We start from the raw sequence: 12,573 nt of genomic DNA, 5'->3' as shown, positions 1-12,573 counted from the left end.
TTTTTATAAAATATGAATCATATTTTTATATATTAACTTTATAATAAAATATAAATTAGACTAGTAGAATATATGACCTATTTATCAAATATATTAAACCGTCAAATGGGTTTGATGAGAATCAAGTTTCATCTCCAGTTTCCGAAGTGAATTAACAGCTATACTTTTCAGTTTCCACCATCATTCCTGCAGTACTTTCATCAAGCATGCTAGTATCCTCTTCGTCGTTGGATATCTTCAATCTCTGCAAAACACCGAAAACAAACGTTTCGATGAGTTCATATACAAGAAAACTATGCTCAGAATTCCCTAGTTATGATGCATAATAAGGCTCAGCAACAGATTCTATCACGAATTCAGCATTAGTACCACTTTTTATGATGCATGGTAATGCTCGGTAACAGATTCTAACCCGAATTCAGAATGAGCAGTATACGAGAATTACGATCAACTATTTGGGCTGCAGAACACGAGAAAAGGCCTACCTTTTCAGCAATGCAAGCATCTTCAGATTTTGATGAAAACATTGCTCTGTAAAGCTTCGCGTCTTGCTTATTTTTCTCTGCTTGAAGTTGCTTAAGATTCTTCTGCATCAACTTCACCTCCCTGAGAATCAGCGACAGAACAAGACTATTAAAAGGGGGGATTTTGCATCATAAGGGACTAAAATTATCAGAAATTAAAAGTCGGTTATACATATATTATATATACCTATTCTGAGGATCTACTTCTAAGGCCTTCTTGATGTCTAGTTCAGCTGGAAGTAATTCTGCGACGCCCATGTAAGCCTGAGCTCTCCTGTACAGGGCTTTCACATTGCAAGATTCTTCATTCAGGATCTATAAACCCATCAAAAAATCAAGAGCGCTAAATCATTATTTGGTATACGGCGGACAGAAATAGGCATAAAGAGGAGAGAATCGTCGATAGAACATTGAGGGAATTTCTTAATGTTTGAAGGTTGTTACAAGTGTTATAGCACAAAGTATTTCGTTAGTTCATAATAATTGTGCAATGAATTAAATGGCTCATAGATTTAATTTCAGTCTAATGGTTAATTTGTGTAAGACAAGTAGATGGTATCATTACCTTTGAGCATAGATCAATTGCTTCCCTGAAATTACTCAGTTTTAGACAACAAGCTGCACCATTTGACCAGCATGATATCATCAAGGGCTTAATTATTTTTTCATCACCATCTGTGTAAGGTACGTCTTGGCTGACATAATCAACCGCCTGATTGACAGAGAAGAATAAATAAAATAATTCAACAGCAATTTTATTTAGTATTGAGGCATATATAGCCTGACATACTTTTTCATATTTCTTTGCAGCTCGTTGGTATTTTCCAATTTTAAAGAGCTGATTGCCTTCTTCTTTCTTCCGGTTGGCTGCCTCAATCCTCTCCGAAGTACTCATTTCCCAAGGTGCTTTCTCCTTTTTACATGAAATTGATCATTATCAGACAACTTATTCAGAGACTGTTAAAAAAGATCTCCTAGGAAATGCAGCAGATTTCCTTTCAAAACTCCATTCACTACCTATTAGATTTTCATCTGAATTCCAAAACAAGGCTATATAATGTCTCATTTAAATAATGTTCCCAAAGGTTCCCTACCAAAGTTGTGGAAATTACCCTGATGAAATCCAGCATTTCAACTTCATACAGTATGGTTGATGATGGTTGAACCAAAGAAAACTCCATCTTTACTTCAGTGTTTCCGAACCCATACTCCGGTGATATTGTTATTAATGAAAGTTCATGTTTCTTCATTGTGCTTACTGCTCGGTCAAGTCCAGTAATCACTTGTTCTGCAGCCAATTAAAGGAAGTCAAATACCATATCCCTATATCGATAACAAAAACTTTCTTGAATGCATATGACATTTATATGGCCTACAGTGATTCAACAGGAGTTTAGGCATAAGATTTTGCAATTCAGCTACTGTAACATATTAGAGAAATACAAGTAACTGTTGCATTCTTGCTTGATACTTATGCATTATATTCTGTTTTAAATTGGTCCATGAGTGGCAAACTCATAGAATAGTAAGCCAGGTCAGTGACTATACAGGAATTATTTGTGGCAAACCTACCTTCATCCGTGATGAACTGCAATGGCTGCACATCACCAAAACCCTTTCTCTCAAACACAGTGCCATCCTCTAGCATAGCAGTATACCTAACTGCAAAATTGGAAACATATATTACATGTCAAGAACTCAAGATGAAAAAGGCTGTAGCAAGTTACTACTGAAATTCTCTTGTCTCTCGTGTATGTAGAAATAACATCAGGATTTATCTCAACTGAAAAAACCGAACAAATGGGGACTGCGTGTGCTGCACCAACCTAACTATTTGCCATGTTGTGTTGCCCAAATGGGGACTGCTTGTTTGGGGCCTAAGACTAAATTGGCTTTCTTGAAATAGTCCAACGAGCTTGAGTAGAATACAGAATATTGTAAGGCTTGCAGGAGAGAAGGACACGAATGAGTACAGCATGAATTCAAAAGTGTCCCATAAAGGAAATTTTCAAAGTGGATGAACACTAAAAGAAATTCCAAAAACCATTGTCTCTTTCACAAAAATTACAATCAATATAGGAGGAACCACACTAGGGGAAATACTATTACATATTTGCCAAATCTGTAGGTCTAAACCTCACAAAACTGATGGAAACTGAGACAATAAATTTAGAGAGAATGTTAGGATCTTAAAAACTTACTAGTAACAGTAGCACCGTCATTAGCAGTGACTGTGCCTTCACCTTCCTTCAAGACCTTCTTTTTGACTTTCAAATCACCCGTAACATCTACCACCGGCTTCAATGAAAGCAACTTGACAAAGATGCTCAGGACAGAATCAGGTGGGATGACAGGAAGCTCATTGTTTGATTTGTGACCCTTCTGCCCAAAGGCATCTGGAGTAATTAGATAATAGATTGATATTAAACATTAAATACAAATCTTGATACATCAGGGTGATGAAGAAATATTTATCAATTACTATAAAATTCAAACTTAGAAATCAATTTTATCTCTATAAAGCAATAAAAGTATAAAGATAACTTGAAAACTCTATGTGTCATAGAAACATATGAGCTACAAAGAAATATATCACAAGTCCTATAAGAACTTGATAATTGCAACATAAACATTCTTGAGATTTAATTATCCTCAATGACCATGAACCCGCGTCCAATTCTTCCCACAAACACAGCCAGATATCTTAGTTTTCAGTGCACTATTTTCCATTTCTTCTCTTAAAGTATTCTCCAGAAGGCTCGAAAGCTGGCCAAGGATTGATATAAGTCATGACCTTTCAGTTCCATAGTTTACCCAAGTTCTCATATTTTCACCTAAATTTTTATATATTGGAGTACAAAATGCTGCTCTAGAAGCTCAGACAACAAGATCAGGGAACAGGGAACTTCGGAAACTGGATTTACGCTTATAAATGGAAAGATAAGTTTGAGAACCTACACTGTGGCTGAACAACCAAACTGACCCTTTCTCCCTTCTTCATAGTCTTAAGAGCTTTGGTCAATGCAGGACAGAAGTGGCCTAAAAGAAGATTTTTGTTAACTTACATTAAATGTGGAGTAAAACTTCTGCAAAAATCAAATGCAAATTAACGAGCATGGCATACCATCTTCAACATTAAATTCCATGCCCTCTTCGGGTGTTTCTGCAACAATGGTACCATCACCCAGCATAGCCTTGTAACTAACTAGAACACAGTAAATGCCATTAGAAGCAAAACCAAGTTCATGGGAACATTACAAACATTATGGTTTAAACTGAAACTCAAGTTGAACAAAGAATGACAAATAAAAATACCACAAACTTCATCTAAGTCACCAGGAGGCCCAATCTGTTCCCCAGTCTCCAGGATTTTTTTTATAATTCCACCATCCTTGCAGATGTCCACTACAATTATCCATGATAAAAGCTCTACTTCAAATTGAACAACGGAATTAGAAGGTACACCAATTGTTCCTGATACTCCATATGCTAGTTCTGGCTGCAGCATGAAAGATGCAATTTCCCCTTTCTTCATTGTAATAATTCCATGGTCCAATCCATCAACTATGTTCCCTAAACGGCCAACAGAATATCCATAAATTTCTACACAACCAAAAGAGAGATATCTTGAACATTATAAGGCAAAGACTCCTGTGAAGACGTCCACATGGTGTGACAACTGACCATGTCCTAGCTTGAAAGTGACAGGCTCATTCTTTGTCCTTGTTGATGCAAAAATGCTCCAATCCTCACATAAAGTCCCCACATAGTGAACTATACTTCAAAATACAACACAAAAGGCAGTTAATTTCAAATAGTGAAGAGTAAATTGTACAAAAAACAAGAAAGCCGCTGCTTCCGAACATAAAACTCAACTAAAAGCTCAAAGTGAGAATTATTAACAAGCAGGAAAGATCTTCTTTTTCTACAAGAATCTAAGCCCTGTGTATCCGAGATACAAACCATCACTAATGGAGCTGATCTAAACCTTCATAATGAATTACCTTGCCCAAACCTACATCCTTAGACCAAGGAAAAGTTATAGTACTTCATGAAAATAGAATAAGACAGGTCAAGCAATAATGCAGCTTCAGAAACACCATTCACCACTGGAATTGAAGGAAAACATATTGTAGTCTCTAACCCAAACACTTGTACAAGAAAATGCACGATTGCAGACAGATGATTTGATATTAACGCAAGCATTTGTGCACAAAATGCAAAATTGTTTCCGTATGATAAAAGTAAATGATCAAACTAATAAACTATCAGAAAATAAAAATACATAAGCTATGCAGATAGAGAAATTGTCGCAGCATACAAACACAGATCTCTTACTTGTTACTTCATCGCCGAATTGAGGTGTCTCCCAACCTACTCCACTCTTCACGAGCCTTTTCCTGAGCCCTTTCGAGCCGATTTCCCTCTCTTCGCCCACATTCAGCGGCGGCGCCGATTCGACCTCTTCACCCGGCTCTTCTTCGTCATCGTCTTCTTCTACGAAGTCCTTAATGTTCACTTTCGAGAATTGCACCATGCTTGCTGTCTCGGAATTGAGATTTGAAATTAGGTTTTTGGAATTTCCCCCTTTTTGGCGATCAGAAGCGGCGGAGTGGCCGTTTATCGTTACTGCAGTTCATCACTTTTTCTAGAAAGATGTGAAAACTTCTTTAAACTGCAAAGTGAAAAAAAATGCAAATTCCAGGAAAAATATCGTGTAAATTTGATTTATCCCGCAATTTTTAAAAATTATTCCGAAAATGCATGAAATTTGGATTTGCTTGCAAGAGGTTGCGCGACCATGCTCCCACATTCAGCTAAGAGCATAAGCAGTGGCACGGAGCTCCCGGCGGAATTCTCCGCAGAATTCTCAAAAACACCTTCTGCCGCGTCATACGGACTTCCCACTGCACTGCCACGTCATACGGACTTCCCACTGCACAGTGGCAGAATTTCCGACGGACTTCCCACAATAAAAAAATTCACAAATTCACAAATTAAACAATTTCCGGAATTAAACAATTAACGGAATTAAAATTTATAGAAATTATAAAAAAACATTTAATTCAATAAACGGGAATTCCCCGGTGACGTCCGTGTGAGTCAACGCAATGGCGGACGTCCGCACGGAATTCCCCGCGGAATTCCACAGAACTGCGAATTCCTCGACGGAATTCTGTATCCATGCATGCCACGCACAATGGCGGACGTCCGCCACAGAATTCCCACACTCCGGTGGGAATTCTGCGGTGGCGTCTGCCACCGCTGATGCTCTAACTACATGGTCGAGAAAATTGTATCCAAAATTTTCCATCTGTGTGTGCCAACCACAAATTCCAGATTTGCATTCATATATATCGAGTTTGCCACTAATAGTTCGAGACCATACCCTCTAACAATGGCCAAGATTTGTTAATGTCATACCCTAAAAATGTTAAAAAGCATATAAATTGCTCTCATAACTCATAAACCACTTGAGCAATAATTTGTCATTTTTTTTAACATTTGGTTTAAAAAGTGCATACATCCAAACCCTTTTTTCCAAAATTATAATGTAAAATGAGTTTCTATTCTTAGAATCATTATTGTATATCCTTCCTAAAGTAGAAAAAACATAGAATGGAACCTTTAAATTAAAAAATTTAATACTATCAAAATTGACTTTTATTTTACTAAATATACTTTGATGAAATTGAAATTTCAAATAGGGGTAGAAGAACCATAGAAGAATTGATTAAACAAAAATGATTACGTGCTATTCTTTATCTTATTTTTCTAATTTTATGTAGTTTGTTTGGGTTATTTATTGTTCTTTTCTCCATCTCTATTAATTTTGTTATTTTTTTCAGTCATTCTTCTTGGATGATTCGTTGATGCTTTATATTCAATTATCATCGATGAATTTTACATATTAAAGTCCTAATTTACGTGAACATCAAAAAAAAGATTAATCTACATAAATACGAAAATCTAATTACACCAAATCATTAAAAAATCACAAAAAATTAAAAATCTCAAAGAAAAAGTGCCAACCAGATGAAATGGAGGTAGAAATATCTCAGCCAAATGCAATCTCGAGATAAATTAATCTCAAGCAACCGAACAATCCCAACATCTATCATTATTAACAACAATTCAATTTAGAGCATTTCTCATACTCCTATTGATAAACATAAATCTAACATAAACTAAATTTTTGCAATCTAATTTCCAAAAATGAAAAAGAAGCTTTCACACAATGAAAGTAAATAAAAACATCAAAACAACGTCGTTCTGACCACCACGGCATCACTTTTGCTTCTTGGATATTTCAATCCACTTTTCCTATCAACAATTCTATTACTATTATCAAAATTATTAAAATTACCAATTTTAATATCTTCGCCAAAGAATCCACTTGGCTTCTCCTCATCAATCCTCCCCATTGCCACGCTGGCGCTTCGCGGCGGCAACACTCGGGGCGGCCCGTGCTTCGCCTTCCGCTCCTGCTTGATGTAGGCGTCGAGATTCTCGACCCCGATGGTCCGGGCCCGGACCAGCTCGCGGAAGTCCGCGTCGTCGTCGCGGGAGGCCGACGACGACGTGCTGAAGCTCCGAGGCAGGGCCGGCCCGCTCTGCCCGGAGCTCTGCAGCCCGATCGCGTTCGAATTCGCGCAGTCGAGCATGTTTCTGACGTAGAAGTCACGGGCCTTGCGTAAGGCCCGGTATGGAGTGGTGATTATGCGGACAAACCGGTTTTGTTGTTTCGCTTTTTTATTCATCTCTCTCTCTCTATCTCTATGAAGAAGGAAAGAAGGAAATTGAATTGGATATAAATGGGATGGATGTAGGTGGAAGGTTTTGGAAGATATATTAATAATTAATAAGCCTCTTTTTTCTAAGTTTTGGTTTGAAAATTATGGCATGGAATAATTTTCTATAGATGGATAAACTTGAATGGTAACTGACTGTATTATTAAATACAAATCTATTATATGTGTTATACTAGTATAAATAATTATTTAAAATGAAACTCAAATTTATTAGTTTTTGTTGATTTGGTGATGTCTATTCACTTTTTAATCCAATCTTGCATCCATTTGTGTTATATTAATATAAATAAATAAAAGAGCTTTCAAACAAGATTTCTTGCCAATGTTTTCTTTAGTTTGAGATGAGCAAAAATGACATTTCCACTCATTATTAAAAATATTATTTTTAATTTTCAAGCAATTTTATGAAATTAATCTTCTACTTGATTTAAGAAAACACGTGGATGACATTTGATTGCTAGCAATAATTAATATTTTTTCCATCCATATTTAGCAAATAGTATATTGATTAAGAGATACTACTATTCATTGAAAGTTGAGATATTATTCAAATAGTATTATTGATAAGTACGGAGTATGAAATATTTACGTGTAATTTGGAGTATTAGACTATTCCTAAATACAGGTACACATATAATAATGACGAGAATTCAATTTTGATGCGTCACGCAAGCAAAATCATGACGAGCAATGGAGTAATGGTTTGGATCCCTTTATAAAGAAGCTATTATTTTATATAAAATAAATTTATTATTTAACATTTTTTTATGAATAAAATATGTGTGTATTAGAGGACAGCATCTCTTGCTATGTCTTTTAGCACAGGAGGGGATCCAGATCCTTGGCTAATAGTAGTATAAAAACGATCCAGAATAGAAATAATAAAATATATATATAATGTATAGATATAAAAGTATGCGATGATACCTAAAATCAGTATAGAAGAAAAATAACAGAACCAAATAGAAAACACATATGCTATTGTTATTCATGTTGTCATAAATTCTAGTAGTATCTATTTTTCCATCAAACAAATAAAGGAAAATTATGAGAGCTAGAGAAAAAAATATTTCAATAGGCCGCCGACTAATTAAGAAATAGGGGGGTCAAGCCCGCGGATTGGATTAAATAAGTGTGCCAAAATTGAATGATAGTAAGAGCATCTCCGGTGCTAATAGCCCACCCATAGGCCAGTCATAAACTCATCATGCCATATTATCAATACTAAAAACATCTCCTGCTACATCATCAAGACAAGCAACTGGATAAGCAATAGGCTAGCCATAATAAATAAAATTATAAAAAATAAATAATTAACAATCACACAAAATACGGAATTAAATTTACGACACAGATACGGGAAAATTCAATAATAATATTTAAATTAAAAAAATACATTAATTAAAAAAAATTATATTAATTAAAAAAATCTAACGACGTGCAGTCCTCCGCGCCCACAACTCTTCAATTAAATCCTTTTGGAGTCGAATATGAGCATCCACTTGGCGCATGTCGGCATGTGCCTTGAGGCGGCCGACTTCATCGTGAGGTACCCCCTTCGTACGTTGGGGGCGGCCACGCCGTGGCTTGGGCCGACTTCATTAGCATCGTCATTGGCCCAACTAGTCAGTTGTACACCTTTATCTTCGACAATCATGTTGTGCAGGATAATACAGACGTACATTATATCACCAATGCAGTCGACATGCCACAAACGCGTTGGACCCCTAATTGCCGTCCATCGAGACTGGAGCACACCAAATGTGCGCTCCACGTCCTTGCGCGCAGACTCCTGCCATTCCGCAAAGTAGGTCTTCCTCTCATCTGATGCGCATCTGATCGTCTTCACAAAGACGGGCCACCTAGGGTATATCCCATCCACCAAGTAGTAGCCCATATCATGCTGGTTCCCGTTGGCGATAAAACTGATGGTCGGACCGACACCCTGGCACTGCTCGTTGAAAATGGGCGACGAGTTGAGGACGTTGAGGTCGTTGTTCGACCCGGCTACCCCAAAATATGCATGTCAAATCCACAGCCGGTAATCAGCTACGGCCTCGAGGATCATCGTGGAATTCTTTCCCTTGTAGCCGGTTGTGTAGAACCCTTTTCCAAGCAGCGGGGCAGTTCTTCCACTCCCAATGCATACAATCTATGTTGCCCAACATCCCGGGGAACCCATGCTTCTCCCCTGCATCTACATCAGATTCTGGCACTCTTCAGGGGTAGGGCTTCGAAGATACTGATCACGGAATATTTCAATGACGCCCTGACAGAAATACTTTAGACAATCCAGGGCAGTCGTCTCACCGATGTGAAAGTACTCGTCCCACATGCCTGCCACGCCTCCGTAGGCCAACTGCATGATTGTCGCAATGCACTTTTGTATAGGTGTGTGGTCGGGAATGCCAGCCGCATCGTACCTGAACCGGAAACACAAATATCGACGCTCCAAAGCATCAACGATACGCATAAACACTGCCCTACACATCCTAAAACGCCGCCTGAAAAGAGGCGCCCCAAACCGCGGCTCCTCCGCAAAGTAATCTTCATATAGCCGCTGATGTGCAGTTACGTGATCCCGATCAATCACTGCTCGTCGGTGGATAACGGGTGGAGGTCGGGGTACCGCCGGCTGTAAGGCCCTTTGTATCAACCGGTTTATCTTGCGGGACGTATAGGCCTCCAACTCTTCGTTCATTTGTCGTTCGTACTCCTCAGCATCACCACCACTACCACCACTACTACCTCCCGAGTTACTCATTTCACGTTGTTGCTCTTGTACATAAATTAAGATGGTGAGAAAACTCGTTAAAACAAGTGGTGCGAATGAAAATGACGTGCAAATCGCGTATATATAGTGTTTTGAAAAATTTTTAAAAAAATTGAGCTGGTCGATCGCTCGCCGATCGGGAGCCTGTAATGGCGGCCAGCCGACCGGCGAGCGGATTGGCCAGCGCCAGAAAATCGGCGTCGGGTCGCCGATTTTTTCACCGAAATGGCGCTCGCCGGTTCCAATGGTTCAGCGAGCGGACCGGCTAGCACCGGGAATCGGCTAGCCTGTCATCTCGCCGCCATTGGAGATGCTCTAAAAAGAATAACATTAGTAGGAATTGAAATCTATAATTAGTAGTCAATCTTTGACTTGATGTGTGGGTCTGGTTTTCATCTTTTCATCTCATGGAACTTAAAAACAGTGAATTTGTCTTCATTTGCTTAAATCTTAGCAATATTTTATGATTTTTATCTAACCTTTTTAAATAGGTAATATTTCAAGTTTTTAATATTAGAAACTCATGGACGAAATTGAAGTATTTGTTAGTAGTAGGAGGTTGGAAATATTGCAACATTTACACGGACAACCCTTGCTATTACAAAAGAATAAAACTGGAAGATAAATGTAATAATGTAAATTACAACAAACGTAACGAGATGCAAACTATAGTATTCTTCAAGTCGAGTCGAGGTGACCCTCTCTCCGCAAGACGAAATACGCCCCGGCTATTGCTCACGGATTGACGTAATGTCCCCAAAGATGACACGACTTTCCCCTATCGAGTTGAAGCACCTCAAACTCGTAGGCTCCGGCAAACTTGAATTGGAGGCGAGAACCGAGCAATGCAATGCTCCTAAGACAAACTAGAATGCTTGAGCTAGAGAGAAAAGAGAATGATTTGTTGGTGTGTTCTCATCTCCCAAAACTCCACCTATTTATAGGATAGGAGTGCCTACATGAAGAGTCTTGGTATTAAGGCACCTCATAATGCATTTGGAGGTTACCTTAAGAGTGTCCACAATGGGGGAGCCGCGGCCCGCGGCTTGGTGCGCGGCCCCCCATTGCAAAGAGCCGAGAGGCTGGGCGCAGGGCCGAGAGCCGAGGGCGAGCCGCGGCCGCGGCCTTCACGCAGCTGAGCCGTGTGAGCCGCGGCCATCCACTGCAGCGGGCCGCGTTTCGCCGTTGGGCCGCCGAATTATTATTATTATTTTTTTTTAATTTCGAATTTTTTTTATAAATATGAACTTCCATTTCCATTTTTTCACTTCTTTCTATGCTTCCAATCCCTTCGTTACACTTCCAATCCCTACAAAAAATGCAAGGTGGAGATGGTGATTCCCCGGGGTACGGAGACTCGGGATACGACAACTTCCCCAATCAGATGTGGAGTCCGCAATCGCCCCAATTCCGGGGCCAGTCGTCCCAACAGAGGAACATAGTTCGCCAACCATCGGGGTTCGGTGACTACCGACCGAATATGGACGCGATCAACAACCCGTCCCAGCACTTCCAATCCTCCCAATTCCAATACGACGAAAATTTTCGTTGTAGAATTTTCCCCTATCAATAGTACGACGAAAATTTGACTCTAATTCGTAACTTTATTAAATTATGTTTATTTCCCAAATTATTAGTCTACTAAAATGTAACATAGTTAAATTAAAAATAACAATAAAAAAGAAAACAAATTAATTTTTTTTATAGAGGGCCACATTTGGTGGCCCTTGTTAATTTTGTTAATTTTGTTACTTTACCATTGCGGAGGGTAGGGGTGTGCATTCGGGTTTCGGTTCGGTTTTTTGCCAAAACCGAAAAACCGAATTTAGTTCAAAATCCAAACCGAATCGAACCCGAAAAACCGAAAAAAGAACTTAAAAAACCGAAAAAACCCGAAAATAAACTGAAAAACCTGAAAAAAATAAATATATATTTATATATGTGTATTTTATTTTATTTTATATATACTAATAGAATATTTTTATATAATATAAAATTAATAATACATATAATATATATTATATAGTAGAATATATTAAAAGAATATATATATTATATATAATATAATATATTAAATTAATAGAATATATATATAATTCGGTTTTTCGGTTTTTTCTTCGCCCGAACCGAACCGAAAAACCGAAATTTTTTTATTTTTAAAACCGAACCGAAAAACTGAAAAAGTCGAACCGAATTTCAAAATTTCGATTTGATTCGGTTCGGATATTCGGTTTCCGATTTTTTTGCTCACCCCTAGTGGAGTGCCACATGAGAGCTACGAATGGTGTCCGGGCCACATTTGGTGGCCTTCAAGGACCACCACTGTGGACACCCTAAGATGAAAGGCCAAAGGACTTAGGAAATGAAAAGCTCTCCCATATTTTACACGTTTTCCTATAGATATATGAATTGCATTTAATTTTAAGTAGCCAAGTTTGAAAATCAAGGTGAGTGATGACTTGAC

General features: G+C 38.3%; 2 protein-coding genes across 4 annotated transcripts; both read right to left on the bottom strand.

Moving 5' to 3' along the window:
- Positions 1-61: 61 nt before the first annotated feature.
- LOC121759090 (peptidyl-prolyl cis-trans isomerase FKBP62-like) lies at positions 62-5,083 on the bottom strand. Of its 2 annotated transcripts, none has more exons than XM_042154591.1 (13): positions 4,863-5,083; positions 4,209-4,298; positions 3,840-4,097; positions 3,649-3,729; positions 3,483-3,563; positions 2,726-2,920; positions 2,097-2,186; positions 1,637-1,812; positions 1,315-1,437; positions 1,090-1,236; positions 712-839; positions 486-606; positions 62-244 (listed from the first exon to the last, which is right to left on the bottom strand). In XM_042154591.1, the coding sequence occupies exons 1-13, from the start codon at positions 5,059-5,061 to the stop codon at positions 152-154; spliced, it is 1,782 nt and encodes a 593-aa protein (XP_042010525.1). In that variant the 5' UTR covers positions 5,062-5,083; the 3' UTR covers positions 62-151. The 2 variants fall into 2 exon arrangements, with proteins under 2 accessions (XP_042010525.1, XP_042010526.1); XM_042154592.1 differs by having other exon boundaries at positions 4,209-4,303; positions 4,863-4,996.
- Positions 5,084-5,325: 242 nt separating this feature from the next.
- On the bottom strand, positions 5,326-7,360 carry LOC121759091. Of its 2 annotated transcripts, none has more exons than XM_042154593.1 (2): positions 6,892-7,360; positions 5,326-5,487 (listed from the first exon to the last, which is right to left on the bottom strand). In XM_042154593.1, the coding sequence occupies exons 1-2, from the start codon at positions 7,283-7,285 to the stop codon at positions 5,342-5,344; spliced, it is 540 nt and encodes a 179-aa protein (XP_042010527.1). In that variant the 5' UTR covers positions 7,286-7,360; the 3' UTR covers positions 5,326-5,341. The 2 variants fall into 2 exon arrangements, with proteins under 2 accessions (XP_042010527.1, XP_042010528.1); XM_042154594.1 differs by having other exon boundaries at positions 5,326-5,460.
- Positions 7,361-12,573: the final 5,213 nt, after the last annotated feature.

Source organism: Salvia splendens, chromosome 12 (genome assembly GCF_004379255.2).
Source record: "Salvia splendens isolate huo1 chromosome 12, SspV2, whole genome shotgun sequence".
Taxonomy (NCBI): domain Eukaryota; kingdom Viridiplantae; phylum Streptophyta; class Magnoliopsida; order Lamiales; family Lamiaceae; genus Salvia; species Salvia splendens.
This window is presented reverse-complemented; position numbering and strand designations above follow the sequence as displayed.